We start from the raw sequence: 20,323 nt of genomic DNA on the forward strand, positions 1-20,323 counted from the left end.
TATATATTTCTTTTATTAATTCAATCCAATCATTCATTGTTGGTAGATCTGTGAGAAGCCACTTTCTTGTTATAGCTTTCTTCCCTGCTGATATAAGGACTCCAAACCTGTGGCACGTTTTTAATGTCCAAACTGTTTTGCGGGACACCAAAACGCCTTCTCAAGTACGCAGCATGAATATTACAAGAACCAACACTGTAACTGAAACATAAGCTACAATTCTAATGAGAAAAATTTGACTTCACTTTTGGGACTGAAACGTCACTGTGAATTGTGAGCTTGTTTCAGCTCAGCGGTGGAAAAGGCAGCACAAAACTCTTGATTGCCACAGCACACAGTTTTGGAGTCACTGTCCTAAAGGATACGTGCATTTGAGAACCACTCAGTTACATTACTGGACAATCCTACAGCAAGCCAGGGTGTGAGCCTTTAACTCCATACAATAGAGCTCCTGCCAAAACAGCAATTAATCCCAAGTCACCAGATCACCCAACATAGATCCATGCAGTCTTTCATTCTTTAAAGAAGGTTCATTTCAAATCATGCAACAGGCTGTTAAAAACAAATTTGACTAAAAATGATCAATGTTAAATTGCACAAAACCAAACATACCACACATTCTTTAGCAATTCTAAACTGCCTTTTTATTTTTAATTAGGGATTTTAGAGCACATTTTAGATGACAGATTGTGTGGAATGCTCTGCAGTGCACATTGGTCTGTACACTTTGTGAACCATTAATAAAACACACACAATTAATAGCAGTATATTATCCTCAGCTAAGAATTATGGATATTTGCTGCAGCTTCCCATTTTTTCTTTGCAGAATGGAATAGACCCTCCAGGTCCAATGTCCAAAGGGTCTACAGAGACTGTGGAATGGAATAGTCTGGAATGGAAGCAGCTGACCTTGGATCGTGAGTTTGGCAGTGTCCTGTGCCTGCCCGTACACACTGGTGGCCCTGCAGATGTAGTTGCCCTCATCGCTCTTGTGCAGATTCTCTATCCTGGAAAGACACCAATACTGATCGTAAAACACTATGGTAACCATCCATGGTCTCTTTTCTGGAATAGTACACAGTTTTGCCAGGCTAGCTACGCCTGTTTTGACATGACTATTCTACTAACGGCAAAAACACAAACACAGTAATGAAGCTGCTTGTGGTGAGATGTGAAAGAAAACATCTGACACGCATTCTGTCACTTCCTGGTACAATATTAAAACTTTAACATTAAATTCTCATTTTGAGCTGCCTGTCTTCTGTTTAAAATAAACAAACATGAAAATCGAATGAGAGGAGGTCATTCACCACTTCTTGTTTGATTGGTCACCAGTAGTTAAATGACCCAAAATTCGCAATAAAACAGTACCTTCTTCCTGAATTCAATACAGAAGCTTTTATTTATTCTATCAGGGTCAATTTAAAACTACTACCGTCTTGTCTGGGTTTTGCTCTGCGTGCTTCACTTCCATTTTTATACAAAATCGAAGGCGTAAATGAAAATGGAGGCGAAGAAAATCTCAGCTCAATCTCAGCTGGGTCACAGCTTTTCTGGAGTTTCCACAGACACGTTGGATGACTTCTGAAAACCGAGTCGCCAGTAAAACCATTTCTGATAACTTTAAGCTAATGAAAAACAATTCAATGATCAGTTATTTCCAATAAACAGCAAAACAGCGCTGGCTTTCTTTCTGTGCATGCAGCACTGTCATCTGCTGCTGAGGGTTAGCTGGCCTGTATTTAATTTAGGGATTTATGACGGCAGACCCCCAAACCAAAGTATTGCTCTGCTTCCGGAGAAAGCCCTGCTCTCACCTCAGCACTCCGTTATAAATGTGGTGACTGCGAGGCAGAGAGCCACCTTCCTTCAGCCACTCAGTCCTGGTCTGGATGCCCCCGGTGGCCGAGCAGGTGAACTCCACCGCACTGCCTGGTGCTTTCACCTCAATCCGCGGCGAGACCCGCACTGCCAGGGGAGCTGTGGAGCAGAGCAGCCGAGATCAGCAAACAGAGAGCGGAAAATCACACGGGCGCCGCAACACAGAACTGACGGCCTCTTATTTCACAGAGGGGAGCTGCGTCGGCCGCAAAGGAACAAGTACGGGTTTATTCCGTGCTGAAAAGAGAAGAAAATGTTTCGGCTGTGAAGCCACCCGAAGAAGGCTCCACAGCCGAAATGTTGTGTTTCTTTTCTTCTCTTTTCAGCGTGGAATAAACTCGTTCGTCTTATTTCACAGCTTAGTTTGTTTCCCATCTTCTCCTTTAGGGCTCTCAGACTGAGGGTGGCTTTGCTGTGCGGTCTAATGTTCACTTCATCCAGTGACCATTTCATGACTGAAGACCGCGCCAGTGATACCCCAAAAAACAACAACTGACCTCACATATAAATGAAGTGTAATGTTGAACAAAACCATCCAGAATCTACTTTTACGAAGAACTTTTGCCGTTTAACCTCTTTCAGTCGTGGGTCCGTAAAAGAATCTGCAGCGGATTCGACTCACATCTGACCGTGACTGTGGCCAGTGCCTCGCTGTTGCCCACTTTGTTGTTGGCGAGGCACTTGTAGGTGCCCGCGTCGGCCACTGTGGCCAGGTCGATTTGCAGGGTGCCGTCCCGGACCTCCGCCCTGGTAGGGAGGACGCCGTCCACTTTGGTCCACTTGTAGGTCAGAGGGGGCGTCCCGTGGGCCAGACACTGCAGCCGAATGACCTCGCCGACCCTCACCGCAAGGCTGTCTGGCAGGGAGGTGGCGTAGGGAGGGCCTGGGCAGGGGCGAAAGTTGCCACATGACACAATGAAGGACATTTCTACACTGGAAGGAGTGGAAACGAGGGTCTATCCTATACAGATAAGCTACAATGGACTGAACCTAGAACAAAGATATAGATCACTTATATTAAGCCCAATTTCTAATTCCAAGCTCAATGACGGTCAAGACCAGGTGCCAAGAGATACACGGTCAGCAGGTATGGTGCAGACTTGGGCCATGCTGGTACTCTTAACTTTCCAAATAATCCTTATAAACCCAGATTTTTCAATTAGCAATTTTGTAGACAGGGTCCCTTACATTTTAAGAAAGGACTGTCAGAACTATAATAAAAGGGGAAATATGATAAAGGGGAAGATTTGAAAAAATAATTACCAGAAGATAGGAGACTCTTAACTTCTCATCATGCAACTCACAACAGCTGTAGAGTCAATTTTCCTGGTCTGGGCCAGTTTCAATTTTTACTTTTGACCAGTTACATAGATGAAGAAATATAATCCCTTCATGCTGACCTAAAATGACCTTTTCTAGTCCACATCACCCACATTCCCACCTTGGATTGGAAAAAAAGGACCCCCACTTCAAAATGCACAATCATTGCACTGGGTGCATGAGTTAATAAGACTTGCATTGCCAAGATTGTTAAGATTGAAACTAAGTCGCGTCAGCAAATGGATATCCTGTTGTTTTCTTTGTTGTCCTGGCTTTATGTATGGAGTCCTGGGAAACTAAAAACACAAGAGGAGAACATTTGGAAAGTGCTCTTTTTAAGGCCATGCACAAACTCACTCTCTACATCAACAATGATGGTGATTTCAGCAGTGCCCATGGTATTGGTGGCGTTACAGATGTACTGCCCTGAATCCTGGCGCCCCACATTGGGGAGAATGAGGCTGTTGTTGACCACTTTGTGCTGCCAGGGCAGAGGGGCGCGCAGTTTAGACCATGTGATGGTAGGGGGTGGATGACCTTAAAGGAAAGCATGAAAAATGTGCACAACATGGTTTAAGTTGCTTTGTAGAAATATGACCACAGGATAAATTGAGAAACAATTGGGCCATCAAAGCCTGTCCATGGCCCCACAAGACAACTGAAGATGATATCTTTTCTGTATTCTTCTTATACACTATCCTTTCCAGGGTAGTGAGAATGACCCTGTTTGGGATATGATTCATAATTAATGAGGATTACAATGTAGTAGTAGACCAAGCCTTTTCTTCAGTAGGCATAGGAATGTATGACATTGCACACAACAGGCATGACTGTGGGTATATGTCCCTCTGGTGCACTGGTAAAGGCAATAGCAGACCAGACTCATGTGTCAATTCAGACAGCCAGAAGGATTTACAGGCAGCAGATAGCTGATAAAGGAAAACACTAACAGAAAGGGCAAGTCAAGCTGGGAGAAGCTACTGAATTCAAGGGAAAATTATTACATTTCACATTTTGTCCGTTATCTTCATCAATGTACGAGAATTTTTGATGGACACTAAATACTGCAGCGCTGAAACTGGAGACGGACAGATCTGCTACCACTGACGTTCTCCGATATGCTGGCAGGTGAGCAGAGATCTAAATGAGTTCAGAAATTATGGTCGTCTTTTTCTTACTGGTTTCAAAATGAAGAAACAAATCCAAGCTCAAGAAAGGGTTTCCGAGGCCAACAGATGTCCAAAACTAAAACTAGTTACCAGTGGCTGTGCAGTGCAGGGTGGTAGTGTCCCCCTCCACAACGATCACCAGGGGCGCCTCCACAGATGCTATGGGGGCAGATGTCACGAGGGGGCCCCCCTCCACAACTACGTCCACCTTCACCTCCGAGGAGCCTTCGCTGTTTTTGGCCATGCAGCCGTAGGTACCAGAATCCTCAGGGCGGGCTGCGAGAATCTGCCAAAATCATCCGTTTAGAAAATAAGCAATCCAGCTCATACAGAAAACAACAGCCCTAAGTTACCTAGAAAGGTGGTCTCCAGCACTGTGGTCTATAGTATCTTACCATCCATCCATTTTCCAACTGCCATATCCAAACCAGGGTCATGGGGGAGCCCGAGTCCATCCCAGCAAGCAACAGATACAAAGCAGGATACACTCTGGACAGTCAGCCAGTCCATTGCAAGGGCACACACACAGACACACACACTCGGTTTTCCCCAGAAGCCAATTAACCTACACAGATACGTCTATAAAAAGTGGGAGAGGAAACTGGGAGCACCTGGAGGAAACCCACATGAACAGGGGGGAGAACATGCAAACTCCATGAAGATACTAGCCCAGGAATTGAACCCAGGGCCCCAGCACTGCAAGACAGCACAGCTACCCTTTACACCACCCTCTATCATCTTCACATTCAGCCCTAATGAAACACGTTTAATTTAATTTAACTGCAGTAAGTTTGCTATTGCACCATAATCCTATATCTCAGTTGCTAGAATTGTTGAGTCCTACACTGTTTCGCACTATATAATTTATGGTATTATATTGAATTCTAAACATTTGGTTACATACCTCCACACCGTGTAACTCAATCATTGTGAATATAAATCACCGAAGATGAAGGAGCTGCAGATGTTCATAATATCTTACATTTTAACGGATCTGAGCTTCGGTTTCGATTTCTACAAGTCACACTGTCAGGTTCGAGAGCAAGCTTAAATGAGGATGCAATCCCTGTGAAAAACCATTACAGCAAGAGGCTAGGAAACCTCCATGATGCACAACGTCTTCAGATTAAGTTCAGGCAGAAACAGAAAAGGTCCGGAAGGCTAATATGGCAACAACAGGCTACCAACCTGCATGACGGCATTGGAGTCCATCGGCACCGGACTGCTCAGCACAATCCTGCGAGCCGTGTCTGACCTGTGCCAGGTTACCGCCGGGCGAGGCTCGCCCGTCGCTTGGCACTCCAGGTTGATGGGCTCACCCACCTTCACCCGCACCGGACCTTTGGGCGTCACTGTAACTTGGGGAGGAACTGCGGACAGGAGAGCAAGCTGAAACACGAGCAGGGCCGCTGGTACTGATCTTTATCGCGGCTCGTGAAAAGAGCCTCTTCTTGTAGCGTTACCTTCCCAGACTCGCTTTTTATTACCGATCAAACTCGGAAAACGATCGCATACTGCCTTGCTCTTTCCCGAACCTTCTGCCTCCCCCTTAACAAAGCCCACCCACATTGTCATGAAGTCTACTTTTGATACCTAAGAAATTATAAATACAGTCGACTCGCAACCTACCCAGGGTTTAAGGATTTTGAGAAGCACGTAAAGACAAATTCAAGTATAGTCAAATTTGACCCTGTGACTCTTATAATTTCTTCCGATAATTCAAGATATTAAATATAAGTATAAAAACAGCACATACAAGTAAATAAGCCGACTATGTAGGCTCACTAACTAGCTCTCAGAGATGTGCTCGATGAGAGTAAAGCATTTTTCAATTTTGTTTTTATTTTCTGGACCCTACTGCGTAAACCTGCAGCCATCTTAGTTAAGAGCAGGTCAGTTGTGAAGCGACTGTAAATGAAAAGACTCTGACATATATCTAGCTGCTTCAGGACATCTTTCCCATTGGACGTGCTCCTCTCGCTGTACCTTTGACTATCAAGGAGACAACGCTCTGTGTTATTCCGAAGAGGTTGCTGGCCACACAGCGATAGGTGCCCTGGTTAGCAGGCCGAGCCTTGGCAATGGTGATGACCGAGCCGTCTGGACCAATTTTCACGTTGTCTGGAACGGACAAAAAAAAGATCATAAGAAGAGCTGACAGAAAGTGAAGTCTCAGCCAGTGGTTTTGCACAATACAAAACACAGACCAGTGTCTCAGGTTTGACTGGATTTGGTCTCTTTTTTATATATTTCTCCTGCTGAATATGAACAATAAAGGTCATGAGCGTAAGACGTTTAGAAAAAAATACTATTAAAACCAAATTATTTCCAAAGTACAGTAGGCTGGCATTAAAGATGGATGCACGGGCCTACTGGTAAGAAAAATAAAAATTAAAGACCTGAGTAACTGTTTTAAATGAAGACCAATTAACAGCCAGAATCAAAAGCATTTACTTTGATCTTCATAGGTGTGAGCCTTGTATCATTATTTTATTATTCTGAAACTATTTAAAGGTTAACCCTTAAAATTTAACACCAGCCCTTTAATTTAATGGAATTTTGTTCATTCCAATGGCACAACTGCAGTAACACTAATACGATAACAGCTAACAAAAAGCAGTGAATCATTAATTCAATTTGTATTCTTTTAAACAGATGATCATTTCCACTCATTGAAACCGCTTTCCTCTCCTCCCTAACTCCCCGCTCTCAGCGTTGGGCTACCGCAGCTGCAAACACCAATACAAAGAAAAAGTCCTATTTCTTCAAGCAATTTCAGGAGCAGAAGTTTATAACGGTGCGGTATGAACTCCCCACCTCATCGCCACATAATAGTTGCCCTGATGTGATTTTACCCTGCAGTGGCTGGCTGTTCGTCATCTTCCATTCGATTCTGATGGGTTGAGCTCCACTGTAGACCCGGCACCTGAAGCTCGTAGACTCTCCAGGCCGGACGGCGGCACTGTGAGGCTCGATGGAGATGATGGGAGTCTGCAGGCCTGCTCAAGACACATCAACAGAGCCCGAAGGCTCCATCAGCTCCGAAACACCATCACTTCGGTCAACAAAACCCCCAAGATAAAACTGTTTTCTGCAATCTGTGGATTCACTTTTACAGTCTTTATTTACTTCTTCCTTTAATGCAGAATCACTCTTCACCCTTCCTCTACACCCTTCGACTTCCTTCTTAAAATTATTTGACAAATTAGAAGTGTAAGCTGTTGATTTTTCAAAACAAAGGTGTGTCCCGGCAGCAAATGGCTGCCCACAGACAAAAGAAGAAAGGGAACCAAGGAAAAGGTAAAACATGAGAGTTGATGTCAATTATTTAACCAATACATCCATTTTCTAATTGCTTCATTCATTTCGGGGTTGTGGGAGAACCTATGCTGGCAGGCATCTGGCGCAAGGCAGGATACACCCTGGACAGGACGCCAGTCCATCGCAGGGCATGCACACACACACTCACACTCACACTCACACTCACACTCACACCTGGACTTTTCCCATTTCACCTCTAACAGCCACAATCACACTGATGTCTCCCGTCTGCGTTCTCAAAGAAGGATTTCTTAAGTCCTTTTGCAGGAAGACACCCAAAACCAAAATTATCTTAAAACTAGGGTCACATCTTCCCCCTTCTCTCAACGACAGACTCGTTTCCTTCTAATCCTCTGTATTCATTTGCAGGTTTCGACTTCAGACCTCTCTTCGCCTCTCTCTCGACTTCACACCTCCAGAATGGCCACTCTGCCTCCCCCCTGCTCCCGCCTGTTGTTCTCCGATGCTATACCAGCTGCTGACTCCCCTGTCTTTCTCACACCCGAAGAAGAGTCCACAGCTGAAACGCTGTGTTCTTTTTCTTCTCTTTTCAGCACAGAAGAAACCTTTTACTTGTTCCCTTACCAGTACAGTATGGCTTAGGGCTGTGGGAAGAAACACAGAGACACAGCACAGCACAGAGAGGACACCCAGCTGATCCCAGGGTCCCCCTGGCTCTGCGACGCAGCAACGCCGTTCCAACACTGGTAGATTAGAAAGCAGGAAGGAGGGGACTCACGGGAGGAGGAAGAGGTGGAGGAGGAGGTGGACGCAGGGGAGGAGGTCACCGTCACCGAGATCACGGACTGCTGGGTGACCCCTTGTGGGTGGCCACTGTTCACCTGACAGATATAATCCCCGGAGTCAGCTGGAGAGGCGTGGAGAATTCGCAGCTTGGAGCCCACAACCTGTAAGGTCAAAATAGACTGCTTTCATGTCCAGAGACTCACAGGGCCATTTTCAAACCTCAGCGCAACCCTGACAACTAATAAAGAGGTTCATATTGGTCAATCAGCATCATCTTCCAGGGTTAGTGTGCTGTAAAACCGATTTCCTTATTCAGTTTCATGTGATTTCCATCTCGATACTTTGAAATCTTTTCAGGCTACTGGTCTATAAAGCCACCCATGCTTCCTGTGAGGGGACCTACTCCTGCATTTTTTGCAATGTTTGAGATCTGGGCGTTTGGCTGCCATTCGGTTCCAGTGTCTGACCCTGAAAGCTCAATGAAACATTTGAAACAGAGTCTGGTCAACTGCTGTCACTCAAGTTGCTCTTCACTGTTTAAGAGGAAACACTCATTCTTACACAAGCTGCAGCAGTGACCAGAAAAAGAAAGGATTTCTCACCTAAAGCGTTTAGTTAATGCTGCTGAAACTAGCCCTAACTGGTTAACCTTTTTGTACCGCACCAGAACAGGAAAGCACAGGCCCAGAAACTCATGTGAAGGCCTCATCCTTATTCAGTTTGTTATAAACCTTTTTGTCAGCCCTCTACCTCACGTTGAGGGACTTGTAGAAAGATCTCTGCACTGAAAGCAGCTGTAGGAGCGTCGGCGTACCTGGTGATTGGCGGACAGGGGACCAGAGGAGCGTAGCCAGGTGATGGAGGGTGGCGGGCTGCCCGTGACCACGCAGCTCAGCTCCAGGGTGCGGCCTTCCTGCACCGTGGCCTTGGAGGGCTGAATGACCGGGGCTACGACCCTATCGACTGGAGGAGCGAACACACCCAATGAAGGAACACCCCTCAGCACCCCTCACCTCCCAGCTCGTATTCCCTGCAAGGCAGGCAGAGCCCAGCGGCCTCACCTCGGAGGACAGACACCTCAATGGGAGCTTCGGAGGAGCCGATGGAGTTTGTCCCCACGCAGAGGTAGGTGCCAGCGTCCGACGCCTTGATGGAGGGGATGAGCAGGGTGCCGATGTCTGTCCTCTCCATTCGGGCCTGTACGTAGGCAGAGTCAGAGCAAGGCAGCGCATGAGATGGGGCCCAACCCAACCCATTTAGCCCCTTTGTGGACAAAAATGTATTCAATGCAACACCTCAACTGCACACAGGTGGACTCCAGTCAAGTAATTATGTGACTTGGAGAAGAGAGTTGGTGACTTCAGAGGTCATTTAGGTGTGTCAAAGCAAGGGGGTGAATACTTATGCATTCAGTTATTTTCTGTTTTTTGTTTTTAATTAATTTAGTAAAAGGTCTGGATTTTATTTTCACTTTTTCACATTATAGAGTACTTTGTGTTGATGAGTGGCAAAAATTACCAGTTAAATACACCATGGCTCTATGCTGTAACACAATAAAATGTGAAAAAGTCCAGGGGGGGTGGACACTTTTGCAAGGCACTGTATCTTCTTTAGGAATTACACCTGGCCTTTAGCACGTTTGCTGAGATTTTATTACAAGAAGGCGTTTTCTTTTCCATGTTATAATCAATTAAAAAGCCCATTTTGGATTTTCCACTGTAAAGTGGCAAAGCAAGTTGTCATTATCTAAGAAAAGGACATGCAGTCTATAAAAATATAAAAATACAATGAACTTAATGTGAGTCATATGGCAATTGGGAAGTTTCAGTTTCTAATCTTGTCTGCATACGTTTTGTTACCATATAAACTTGATCTCTGTGTGCACTCCATGACCTTGAAGGTGACCTGAATGAGTTTTGTTCAACACAATGACATCTACATTTTTTATTTTATTGTTTCAATGTATATGAAATGGTCATTCAATAGATTTTGCCATCATTCAGTTTAGCACCCTCCTGTAAAATATCTAAAATACATGTAAACTACTTTCCCTTTATAGCACATTGCTATAGAAATAGAGGGCCATTCAGAAATAACCACATTCTCTTTAGAAACAATGGCCAGATTTCTAAAATTCACCAGAACAAAGAGCAAAGGGTCCATTTGAACTGGCTAAAGATTATAAGGTGATAAACACTGGGAAGCTTTATTCTAGATGCTGTACATGGTAACACATTAACTCCTTGAGAAATTAGTATGCAATTAAAACAGAGATTCGATTCAATATAGAATTTCTACTTACCCCCATTGTGCAGTGTGCAGTGTGTAGCACACTGTTATGTGACAGAGTTCAGGTAGGACGCACATTTTAACACAGGCAAAGTAGCACAAGGGTCAAGCACATATACAGTAACAGTGTTAAAAACACCCCTCCCCAGGTAACACCTTGTTAAGAAAACTGACCTGACCTTCTGTTTTCCTGTATATAAAGCAATTCTCTTAGGAGCAGTTTTAAAAGTGTTGTAGTACATGCTTTACTATCATTTTTTTCTTTAAGTAAATGCTTTACTATTTTTTTCTTCCCATACAGAAGATTGAATGAATCCTCTATTTATTCGGTCACATATTTAAATTGTTTAGATTGTGACCAACGTGGGTTAGTTTAGCACACATTTTCCGAATATGTAGAAAGGAATCTTCTTTTAAGGCAAGCTCTGATTTGTTAACAATGTTTGTTTAAAATTCATTACGGAAAACTTATGCCAGTGGCTATTGTTTGATACAGAGTCTGTGGGAAATATTCTAGATTAAGAATGATTAACTACTGTGTGTTCGGTGGTCACTGTCGAACTGGTGAATAAATCTACAGTCATAGAGTAAACAAGTTCTTCCACATTGGTTAATTAATTATTTCCTTCTGAAACCAATTAGCAACCAATATAGCATTACTTAAAGAGTAAATACAATTCTGTCAACTTTAAGTCCTTTAAACACAGAACTAATTGAATCCAATTATGGATATTAATGATCACCAAATGGTGTTCTTGTATTTTTTATTAATTGTATTTATTATTTAAAGAAATACTATATTTTTATCTTTTCCCATATTACTTGTATGAAAAAGCTTTAGAGAAGTATACATTTTCAAAATTATTGAAGGATAACACAGAAAACAGAAGTATCACTCAGTTTTTTAAAACATTATATAATAATCACTTAGAAGCTTTATACGTTTATTAATGTTTTTAAAACATACTGTATGAGCAATGCAAGATGAGGCATTGTAGACACCGTAAATAGCTGTTTTTCTGTAGAATCAGTGTATATTACTATGAGTTATTTTATATTAGATTGAATTATAATAGTAAGCAAAAAAATAGATTTTAGAGATATATAAAAAAAATCTATTTCTACATTAACATTACAAATCCAATAATATCAGAAGCACAAACTGGACAAGAAAGACTGTCATGAAATGCTTTTCAGGAATTAATAGAAACCTTGTGTGGTTTATGCCTAACTGCTGTAATTTATTTTTAAGATATTAGAAAAACCTTGATCTGGGAAGGAACTTTATTACTGCCAGTTCCTGAGAAAACACTATATGCAGTATAGCACAGAAGACAATGTACTGTTTAATGCTCTGAAAATGTAAGCACACCTTACAAAGATGTCCCATTTTGTTGAAATACAAAAAGTACAGATTTTTGAAGGATTTATGTGAAATTGTTTGTGGGTGAAAGAAGATAAATGTCAGCAGAAACTTCAAGGTAAAAGCCCTTCTGTCAGCAATTACAACTGCTTGGCTTTTTGGAACAGTCTCTGCCCTCTGTGTGCTGATAGAACTATACTGTCAGACATGTACTTAATTTATTTCACTATGCATCTCATACGGTATATCTCATATCTCATCATTTATAGGTTCTCTTGCAGCATGTGCCCTGCCATTTCACACAGGTAAGCTGACTATTTCAGGGACATGTCAGAGTAGCGAGGATCAAAGGTCTTTCCATCGGATCATTCCCATTTCCCCTCTGCAGGCCACGATTCTACTGACCTTGCTCTGCCTTTACTTGGGGATTCAAAGACTTGTGACATCTGAAAGCCACTGTAAAACAAAAGTGGGCTCCCACCTTTTTCCCATCTCTCAATGCTTCACTAATGTCTTTCCAAATCTCTCCATTTATTTGCAGATTGAAGATTATAAGGTAGAGTAAAAAACTGAGTAGCTGTAGGTTTTATATACAGTACATACAGAACAACAAAAACAAAAGGTATTTCAGCAGCCAGGGACAAAGATCCACAGACAGTCCATTCAGCTCACACGCCTTCAGTCATCCGTGACTTAACTGAACTAAACTGCTGCTAAGTGGCCAGTCCTAAACGAGCCGGTAAATCTTTTCACAGGTCTAAAGAATGACATTTCTGCGCGGCTGAACTGAAGGCCTGACTGCACACACAGCGCAGAGAGAGCTCAGACACCAAACAAACTGCCCTCAAACCTACTGTATAAGCGAGGCGACACATGTCGTGCCCTGGCGAGTCATTTCGGAAATTAACTAGATCAAAGTGCAAAAACTCTCACATCTGTTGGGAACCAAATAGCAACACCATGGCAAAGACATGTCTATTAAAACTAAGGAGTTACAGCAGGAATTGAACAAAACAGGGATCACTGAAGCTCCCAGTTTTACACAAACCCTCACTTCCTGAGGAACATCAATTCCTGCGCTGTTCTATGCAGTTACAATTCAGTTTTGTACTCCCCTCACCACCTGTGACACATTCCCTAGAGGGGCTGTCTTATGCCACAGATGAATCCGTCACTGTTGTCTGAGGTACTGTTTGGCTGGGCTACACCAAATATGAAAACACCATTTCAATGTCCCTTGTAATGCCCTGTATACCTCTCTTCTGCTCTTTTCTTACTAGCGTTTTTGCAGGTTACATGGAAGGCCTGAGGACAAGTCTAGATCATGCAGTTTAGTTCACTGCAAATGGAGCCAAGCCTTACTGAGCAGCAGGATTACACAGAGCAGGCAGGACAGACAGGTGGGACAGACCTGGAGCTCCTCAATACGTTTCTGTAAAACTTCAACACTGTTGCTTTTAAACTGATGGAAACCATGAGAGGGTATGGCCTGAACCGAAAAAAAAAGACACAAGGAAAAGACAGGAAAAGAACAAGAAAGGAACATATTTTAAGACGGAAGTCAAAATACAAATATAACAGTCCAGTTTCTTTGACAAATAGGAGGTCCTGGAAGATACTGTGTATCTTAAAGACAGAAAGAATTCAGCTGCCCTGCCATACTGCATGTAAGTGACAGAATATGGAGATAATGTATTCAAAGTGACAAATACAATTTAATTCTCCTAATTCTGCTTCTATGTTTCTATCCCATTCTACTGTGTAATTGGCTACAGTTTTATATTTTTTTAGTATAAGCATTTAAATGATTATCGATTAATTGGAAGGCTACATAATAGTCAAAGTAAAATACCCTGAAAGGAAAAAGAAATCAAATTTAGAGAATAAAATATTAAGAAATAACTATCAGCTCTACTGAGAGAATTAAATCCTTTAGATTGAAGTTGATGAGGTTTAAATTTGGAAGCTTAAAATGTTGTTTTTTTGTTTTAATCTAGTAGTTTTCTCAATTGCCCGTCTGTGGAAAGATAACTACACACCTGTTGCGTCAAACCTTGTAGGAAGGTATAATTTATTCTCTCTTTATCAAGAAAGGGCTTCCCAAGATAGCCTCCGGGCCACTGTGTCCCTGAGTACCTGTGGTTCAGCAGTTATTGAAAACGATGGTTATCATCAGGACCCGAAGCCTCCTATCAATACATTCATCAAATACCTACTGTACCACTCAGAATGCCAGCCTGCCCACTGTTCTTCCTGACCTCCTCTGTCCTTCGATTATCCTGCTATTAAAAACGTCCTGCCTCAGACTGGTGGTGGCTCTTCATAGCTTGAAGCAAGGGATCAAAAGAGCTAGAGTGCCACCTGTACACATGTCCCCACAGCTCACTTTCCACACAGGGGCAGTACCTGTGGGGGAAGTTCACCACCTTGCTTCTTCCAAGTCAGGCTTGGGCTAGGAGTCCCTCCTGCACGGCAGTAGAGTCTCAGAGTCTCCCCTTCCTGGATTGTAACTCGTGGGGGGCTGACCTGGATATGAGGTAGACTGGCACCTAAGACACACAGGAAGGGAAGCAGAACATGATTCTTGTAAATTACCAACAGGTAAAAAAAAAAGTTTTATTATATCACTCTTCCCTGTGAGGAGAGAAGGAAGAAAAGGGAAGGACTACTACATTAAAGTCACACGCTCAAAGGACACCCCGATATCAATAGACGAGAAGATATGGCATTGGGTTTTTACATGGTGTCACCAAATCTGACACTAAAATATAGTGAAAGGTAGGAATTTTAAATCTACAGGAGAGCACTCTTATATTTGAATTTGAAAAGCACCATAAACATCTTGTTTATGATGTTCTTAAGGTATGGTTCCTGTTCAGTGGCCTTCATACTTTAAACAAAGCCCAAGGCACGTACTGTAGCTATTAATAGATATCAACCGGTCAGAAATACACGGAGCCTTGACTGCTTTGTGTTTAGTGACACTGAACCATAGGTCTCAGATCTCATGACATTGAGTTTGACATCGGTCAACGCAATCCAATAGCTGGAAGGCCATTGGTTCAGTTCAGTAATGAAGGAAATTCAAGGTAACGACCAAGGATTTCTACCATCAGAAATCCAGTATTTTAATCCACTTGACAGGAAGGGTATTAATGCATGGTCAGATACACCTTTTAAAATCTTTTAAAATCTCTCTAGTTTCTTCCACCCAGCTGCAGGAGGACTTACTGTGTACGTAAAGCACGGCCCGTGCTGTGTGCTCTCCGTGAACGTTCAGCGCTTTGCAGATGTACTCCGCCTCATCAGAGCGCTCAGCCGCAGGGATGATGAGGACGCCGTCTCGGATTATGGCTTTCGGAGTGATCCTGTTGCCCCGCCCTCCTGAGTTTCAAATAGAACAGATTTAAGACGAAGGAAAGACCAATACCTGAACTCCATTTTCCTTGCTTGTGTTCACAACTTTCCTTTATGACAATTTTGCTTTCTGAAGACCAGTTTTAAGTGACATAAACAAACAAGTGTTAGACAATTACTTGAGTATGTTAGAAATGTCACTGCTGTGACATCCGTTTACCATTAAACAGCAGACATTGTGTATCAGATCAGTATCTCTTATTGGTAATGCTGTTCTGCAGAGCTTCACATAAACTTTACTAACTATCCATCTTCTTAGTTTTTACCATTTATAGTTCAGACTCAAAATATTAACACCCAAATACAGTGATGTAGACTGTAAAATCCAAGTACTTAAAGAAAACAAATAAATTTTACTTTATTTTTAACATCTGGTCAACCTGTCAAAGACTGTTCAGATCTTCACCTCTGGGTTTTTGGAAGGCAGTCATCTTTGACCATGGGGAATAACTGTCTTTCGTCAGTGAATGAAGAGAATAGTCGCTGATGTGTGTTTTCTTCATTCTTTTAGATTTTGAGACCCTGAGTTTTGCTCTTTGGGTATTTGAATAGTGCAGCCTCTGCTGGAGACTGCATCTCTCTTACCTGACCACTCAATGGCTGGAGTTGGGTTTCCTCTAACACTGCAGCGGAACTCGGCTTGCTGCCCTTGCTGGATGGTCAGGACGGGAGGTTGAATGGTAGCAAAGGGCCGGGCATCCTCATCAACTGCACCAAGGTAGAGCTCAGATCAGTACAGCGTGGGAAAAACAGAACCGCTCAACAGCACAATGATCAAGATGGCGTAGGGGCCCAACAGGCAAAGCAAATTGCACTGAGTGCACATTGAGAGCCTTGACCCAGATGGTGTGAGTTTGGGTCTGGGTGATGCCACTGACTGTCTTCAGGGGTATCCAAGCGGTGACCCGCACTTTGTTCATTGTTGGTAGGGGGTAGATGTCAAGATCGTCATCCCTCCTCTAGAGGGCGCTCTGACCCTTTTGTGTTAGGTTCATTATCACGTACATCTGTCCCTGGATTCACTGTATTGAAACCCGGTTCTTTGGAATTTCAGGGCTCTGCATTTGAAGACAGATGCCCAGAGGCCCGCCTAGCATCAAGTCGCCCTACTCCTACTCCATTGGGCCCCTGAGCAAGGCCCTGAACCCCAACTGCTCCAGGGATGCTGTATAAATGGCTGACCCTGCGCTCTGACCCCAGGCTTCTCTCCCTGTCTGTGTGTCTCATGGAGAGCAAGGTGGGGTATGGGAATAGACAAACTCCTAATACAAGAAAATGGCCAATATATGGCCAATAAAGTGAACCTATCTCATCTTTCACAAATTCTGCTTTATTCTGTCCAGTTCCCTAAAGACCTACTGTTCACGTAAAGCGTAGCCCGTGCTGCGTGCTCTCCGTGAACGTTCAGCGCTTTGCAGATGTACTCCGCCTCATCGGAGCGCTCAGCCGCAGGGATGATGAGGACGCCCTCTCGGATGACTGCATTAGAGCTGATCCTGTTGCCCTGCCCTCCTGAAAGAAATGCAGCAAACAAAGGAAGGTGAAGGACCCGAGGGGTTTTATGAGGAAATTCTGGAAGAGCGCTGTGAGTCTTTTTTCCCCTTCCCCGTGTTCACATATGATGGTTTTGTAAAGATCTTTACCTTTTGTAGTGCAAGTTTGGATGAATAAACGGATCTATGCATTTTGAGAACAAGTTTTCAATCACAGTCACTCCTGAGCTGACATTCCCCCAAAGTTCTTCTGAAGATACTTCAGCATTGCGAGTGAGCTGGAGCCTGTCCCAGCAAGCAACGGGCACCTGGCAGGGTACACCCCGAACAGGATGCCACCCTATCACAGCAACTGTAAGTGTAGTCCATCAACCTACTACTACGAAATGCTGTTGTGTGCTTATAATGCTTAAGAAAGCATTTCATAGTAGTAGGTTGATGGACTACACTTACAGTTGCTGTGATAGGCTGACGTAAATAGATAGACGTAATAGATAGACATAAAACCGAGGTCCTGACTCTCTGTGGTCATTAAAAATCCCTGGGGCGTTTCTCGAAAAGAGTAGGGGTGTAACCCTGGCATCCTGGCCAAATCTCCCCCTGGCCTTTACCAATCATGGCCTCCTAATAATCCCCATCTCTGAACTGGCTTCATCACTCTGCTCTCCTCCCCTCTTAGAGCTGGTGTGTGGGGAGCACACTGGTGCACTATGGCTGCCGTCGCATCATCCAGGTGGGTCTACACACTGGTGGTGGTGGAGGGGATCCCCATAACCTGTAAAGCACTTTGAATGGAGTGTCCAGATAAGAGCTGTATGAGTATAAGGAATTATTCTTTTTATTAATTCTGCTGCTATTGCTGACCACAAATTGGGCTTGGCTGTAGCTCATTACCAACTCCATGCCACAGTGGTGCAGACTAAAGAGAATATAGTAATTCAATGAAATTGACTGCAATGGAATTGGAGTATTAGGGTATGTGCTCTATATGGAAGCAGTTGTTGACAGATGCTGTGTTTCCTTCTTGGTGCTTTTAAAAATGACAGCGTGCTCTGCAGTGTGGGGCTCTAGCCACCCAGGGAACTGTTGTTCTGAGCCCTCGCTGGGGGTCACACCCCCCCCCCCCTCACCTGCCCACTCGATGGATGGAGTCGGGTTTCCTCGGACGGTACAGCGGAACTCGGCTCGCTGGCCTCGCTGGACGCGCAGCACAGGGGGCTGGATGGTGGCGAAGGGCTGTGACTCCTCGTTAGCTACAGCAAGGCAGAGCTCATGTCAGGACGGGAGGGAAGAAAACGAGACTTCTGAGCCTCCCCAGGATCACTGTCACTGACAAAGGCTTTATTCAAATGACACTGACGTTATTACAGGTAAGAGTCAGCAGGGAAATGGTTCAAGTTTTAGGTTTTAGGTGAAGATGCTACTGCTCTTCATCTTGTATTTGAGTGAGGGTTTAAAAATGTCCTCTTTAGTGGAAAACGGATGTGACGTATTGAGAAAAGAAATGTGAGCCCCCAATACAATTATGGGAATTACAATTTCTTTCCTCTTTCTTTCCATTTAGATTTTTTTCAATCAAAAAATCGCTTTGATAAACCGAAACCGGTCTTCAGTAAGCCAAATGGGTTTAGATTTCTGAAAGGTTTTTTGAGACACAACGGTGTATGACGTTGGAAAAAAAAGAAAGAAAAAGAAAGTATCGTCATTTCACAAAGCAGCCTTTCTTGAAAACAGAATCATCAGATTTAGGGTAGAATAATTCCTCTGTCAGAAAAAAGGGCAGTGAAAACCAATAACATCAAAGGAGACGTTCCCTCGCCTTAAAAAAAAAGGGGTTTCTTACCTTGATTTGAGGAAACTTTACCTGTGTTCTCTTTCCATTTTTGAAGGCCCTCCAAAGACAAATTTCAAAATGCAAATAAAACTCTATGTGGTTCTGCTCCTTATTATGAGCCAGTATCGGCTAATAACAGATCTGGGATTTAAGCGGGTCAGATTCTTACTGTTGTCCTACCATTGTAATATCACTGAGAGGAGCTGAGAATATACAGTAAGATGCGACAATATTTTTTTCCCATTATTTTTCCAGTTCAAATAATTACTCTTGTATGCTTTTTTTTATTTCTGTATTACCACTATCAAAGCGGGGTGAAAGAACTATGGCCTGGGCCACTAGCTCACTCCTGCCAGAATTCTGTGTGCTGTTTTTAATCCACCACCTTCATTACTATTAGTGACAAGCAGGTAACAAAAGCAGAATAAAAAAAAAACAACAGCTGACAAACTTAACTATGCAGTTGGGCACTTTTAAATGAAAGGGGGCAGTGAAAACAACTTTTTGGGAAAAATAACTAGCCACAGGCGTTCAATAAGTGGAAACATACAGGCAAACAGTATGTACCAAGTTGTGGAAGTTAAAGATGTTGGTCTTGATTGACTATCATTACTGCACATTTCTTACTGATTCACCAGTAACCTCAAACAACAGATCTGTCATTGGAGCTGGACTAAAAAAAGACAGAATTCCTGCAGGAGTGCTAATTGCATGAAGCGAAACTCAACACTTCACAATTTTCACAAGATTAATGAAATGCCAAGTCTTCTCCGTCTTTAGCACACTAAAGTGACTTTTTGTATCAGTTTATAGAGTCCTTTTTTAATTCATCTTGTGCCTCTCAGTAGTGTGATTAAACTACTTAGCCTTCTGTTCCTCTCCTGTCCTAATCATATTAAAGAGATTACAAAGGAACGAGTTAAAGGTTTAATTCCATGCTGAAAAGAGAAGAAAGGAAACACAACGTTTCTGCTGTGGAGCCTTCTTCAGGGCTGCGATTGTGAGACTCCCAGATCCCTCTTATGCTCTCTGTATCCTTAGATCAGTGGTTCCCACACCTGGTCCTTAGCTGATGGATAACGTAATTGATCTGCATTCTTATTTACTTTTACACCCTACTTCAAGGGTACGGTTTGCAACAATTTCAGCACAGATCAGTCTCTCCTCAACATGCTTGCTGTTATATCTGATTAAACAGCTCTTATTAGCTGAGCAATACTGGTGGCGGAGACACTGTGTGATACACACCCACACTGAGCATTTTCAGGCAAATGACCTGAATGAGGGCAGCTCAGAAACTCAGAAATTGGTACAGAGTTGATATGAATTACAAACCCCATTTGATCTTTATGAGCTGCAAGCTAATTTGCAAATGTGCCCCAAAAAGAGACGTGAAATCAATGGGCCTGAGATTAAGAACTTGACTGGAGCACAAGCTCAAAGAGATGCTGTTTCTCCAGCACCAGAGCTGGGAACTGCTACTATTGCT

General features: G+C 43.2%; 1 protein-coding gene across 14 annotated transcripts in view; it reads right to left on the reverse strand.

Annotated features, from left to right (window-relative positions):
• Nucleotides 1-20,323, reverse strand: part of hspg2 (heparan sulfate proteoglycan 2) — a 226,727-nt gene that overhangs the window by 34,111 nt on the left and 172,293 nt on the right. For 13 of the 14 annotated variants that reach the window (XM_088617229.1, XM_088617225.1, XM_088617230.1 and 10 more), the window contains 17 exons: nt 18,131-18,253; nt 16,867-17,019; nt 16,093-16,215; nt 15,322-15,474; nt 14,497-14,639; nt 13,502-13,579; nt 9,500-9,635; nt 9,253-9,401; nt 8,431-8,599; nt 7,226-7,369; nt 6,357-6,491; nt 5,559-5,740; nt 4,461-4,656; nt 3,559-3,738; nt 2,504-2,764; nt 1,818-1,980; nt 910-1,007 (listed from right to left, as the gene is read on the reverse strand). In XM_088617229.1, the coding sequence (XP_088473355.1) occupies nt 910-1,007; nt 1,818-1,980; nt 2,504-2,764; nt 3,559-3,738; nt 4,461-4,656; nt 5,559-5,740; nt 6,357-6,491; nt 7,226-7,369; nt 8,431-8,599; nt 9,253-9,401; nt 9,500-9,635; nt 13,502-13,579; nt 14,497-14,639; nt 15,322-15,474; nt 16,093-16,215; nt 16,867-17,019; nt 18,131-18,253 (2,586 nt within the window). The remainder of the gene's footprint in view (nt 1-909; nt 1,008-1,817; nt 1,981-2,503; nt 2,765-3,558; nt 3,739-4,460; nt 4,657-5,558; nt 5,741-6,356; nt 6,492-7,225; nt 7,370-8,430; nt 8,600-9,252; nt 9,402-9,499; nt 9,636-13,501; nt 13,580-14,496; nt 14,640-15,321; nt 15,475-16,092; nt 16,216-16,866; nt 17,020-18,130; nt 18,254-20,323) is intronic. The other variant, XM_088617231.1, reaches the window with a different exon arrangement.

Source organism: Lepisosteus platostomus, chromosome 23 (genome assembly GCF_059453375.1).
Source record: "Lepisosteus platostomus isolate fLepPlt1 chromosome 23, fLepPlt1.hap1, whole genome shotgun sequence".
Lineage (NCBI taxonomy): Eukaryota > Metazoa > Chordata > Actinopteri > Semionotiformes > Lepisosteidae > Lepisosteus > Lepisosteus platostomus.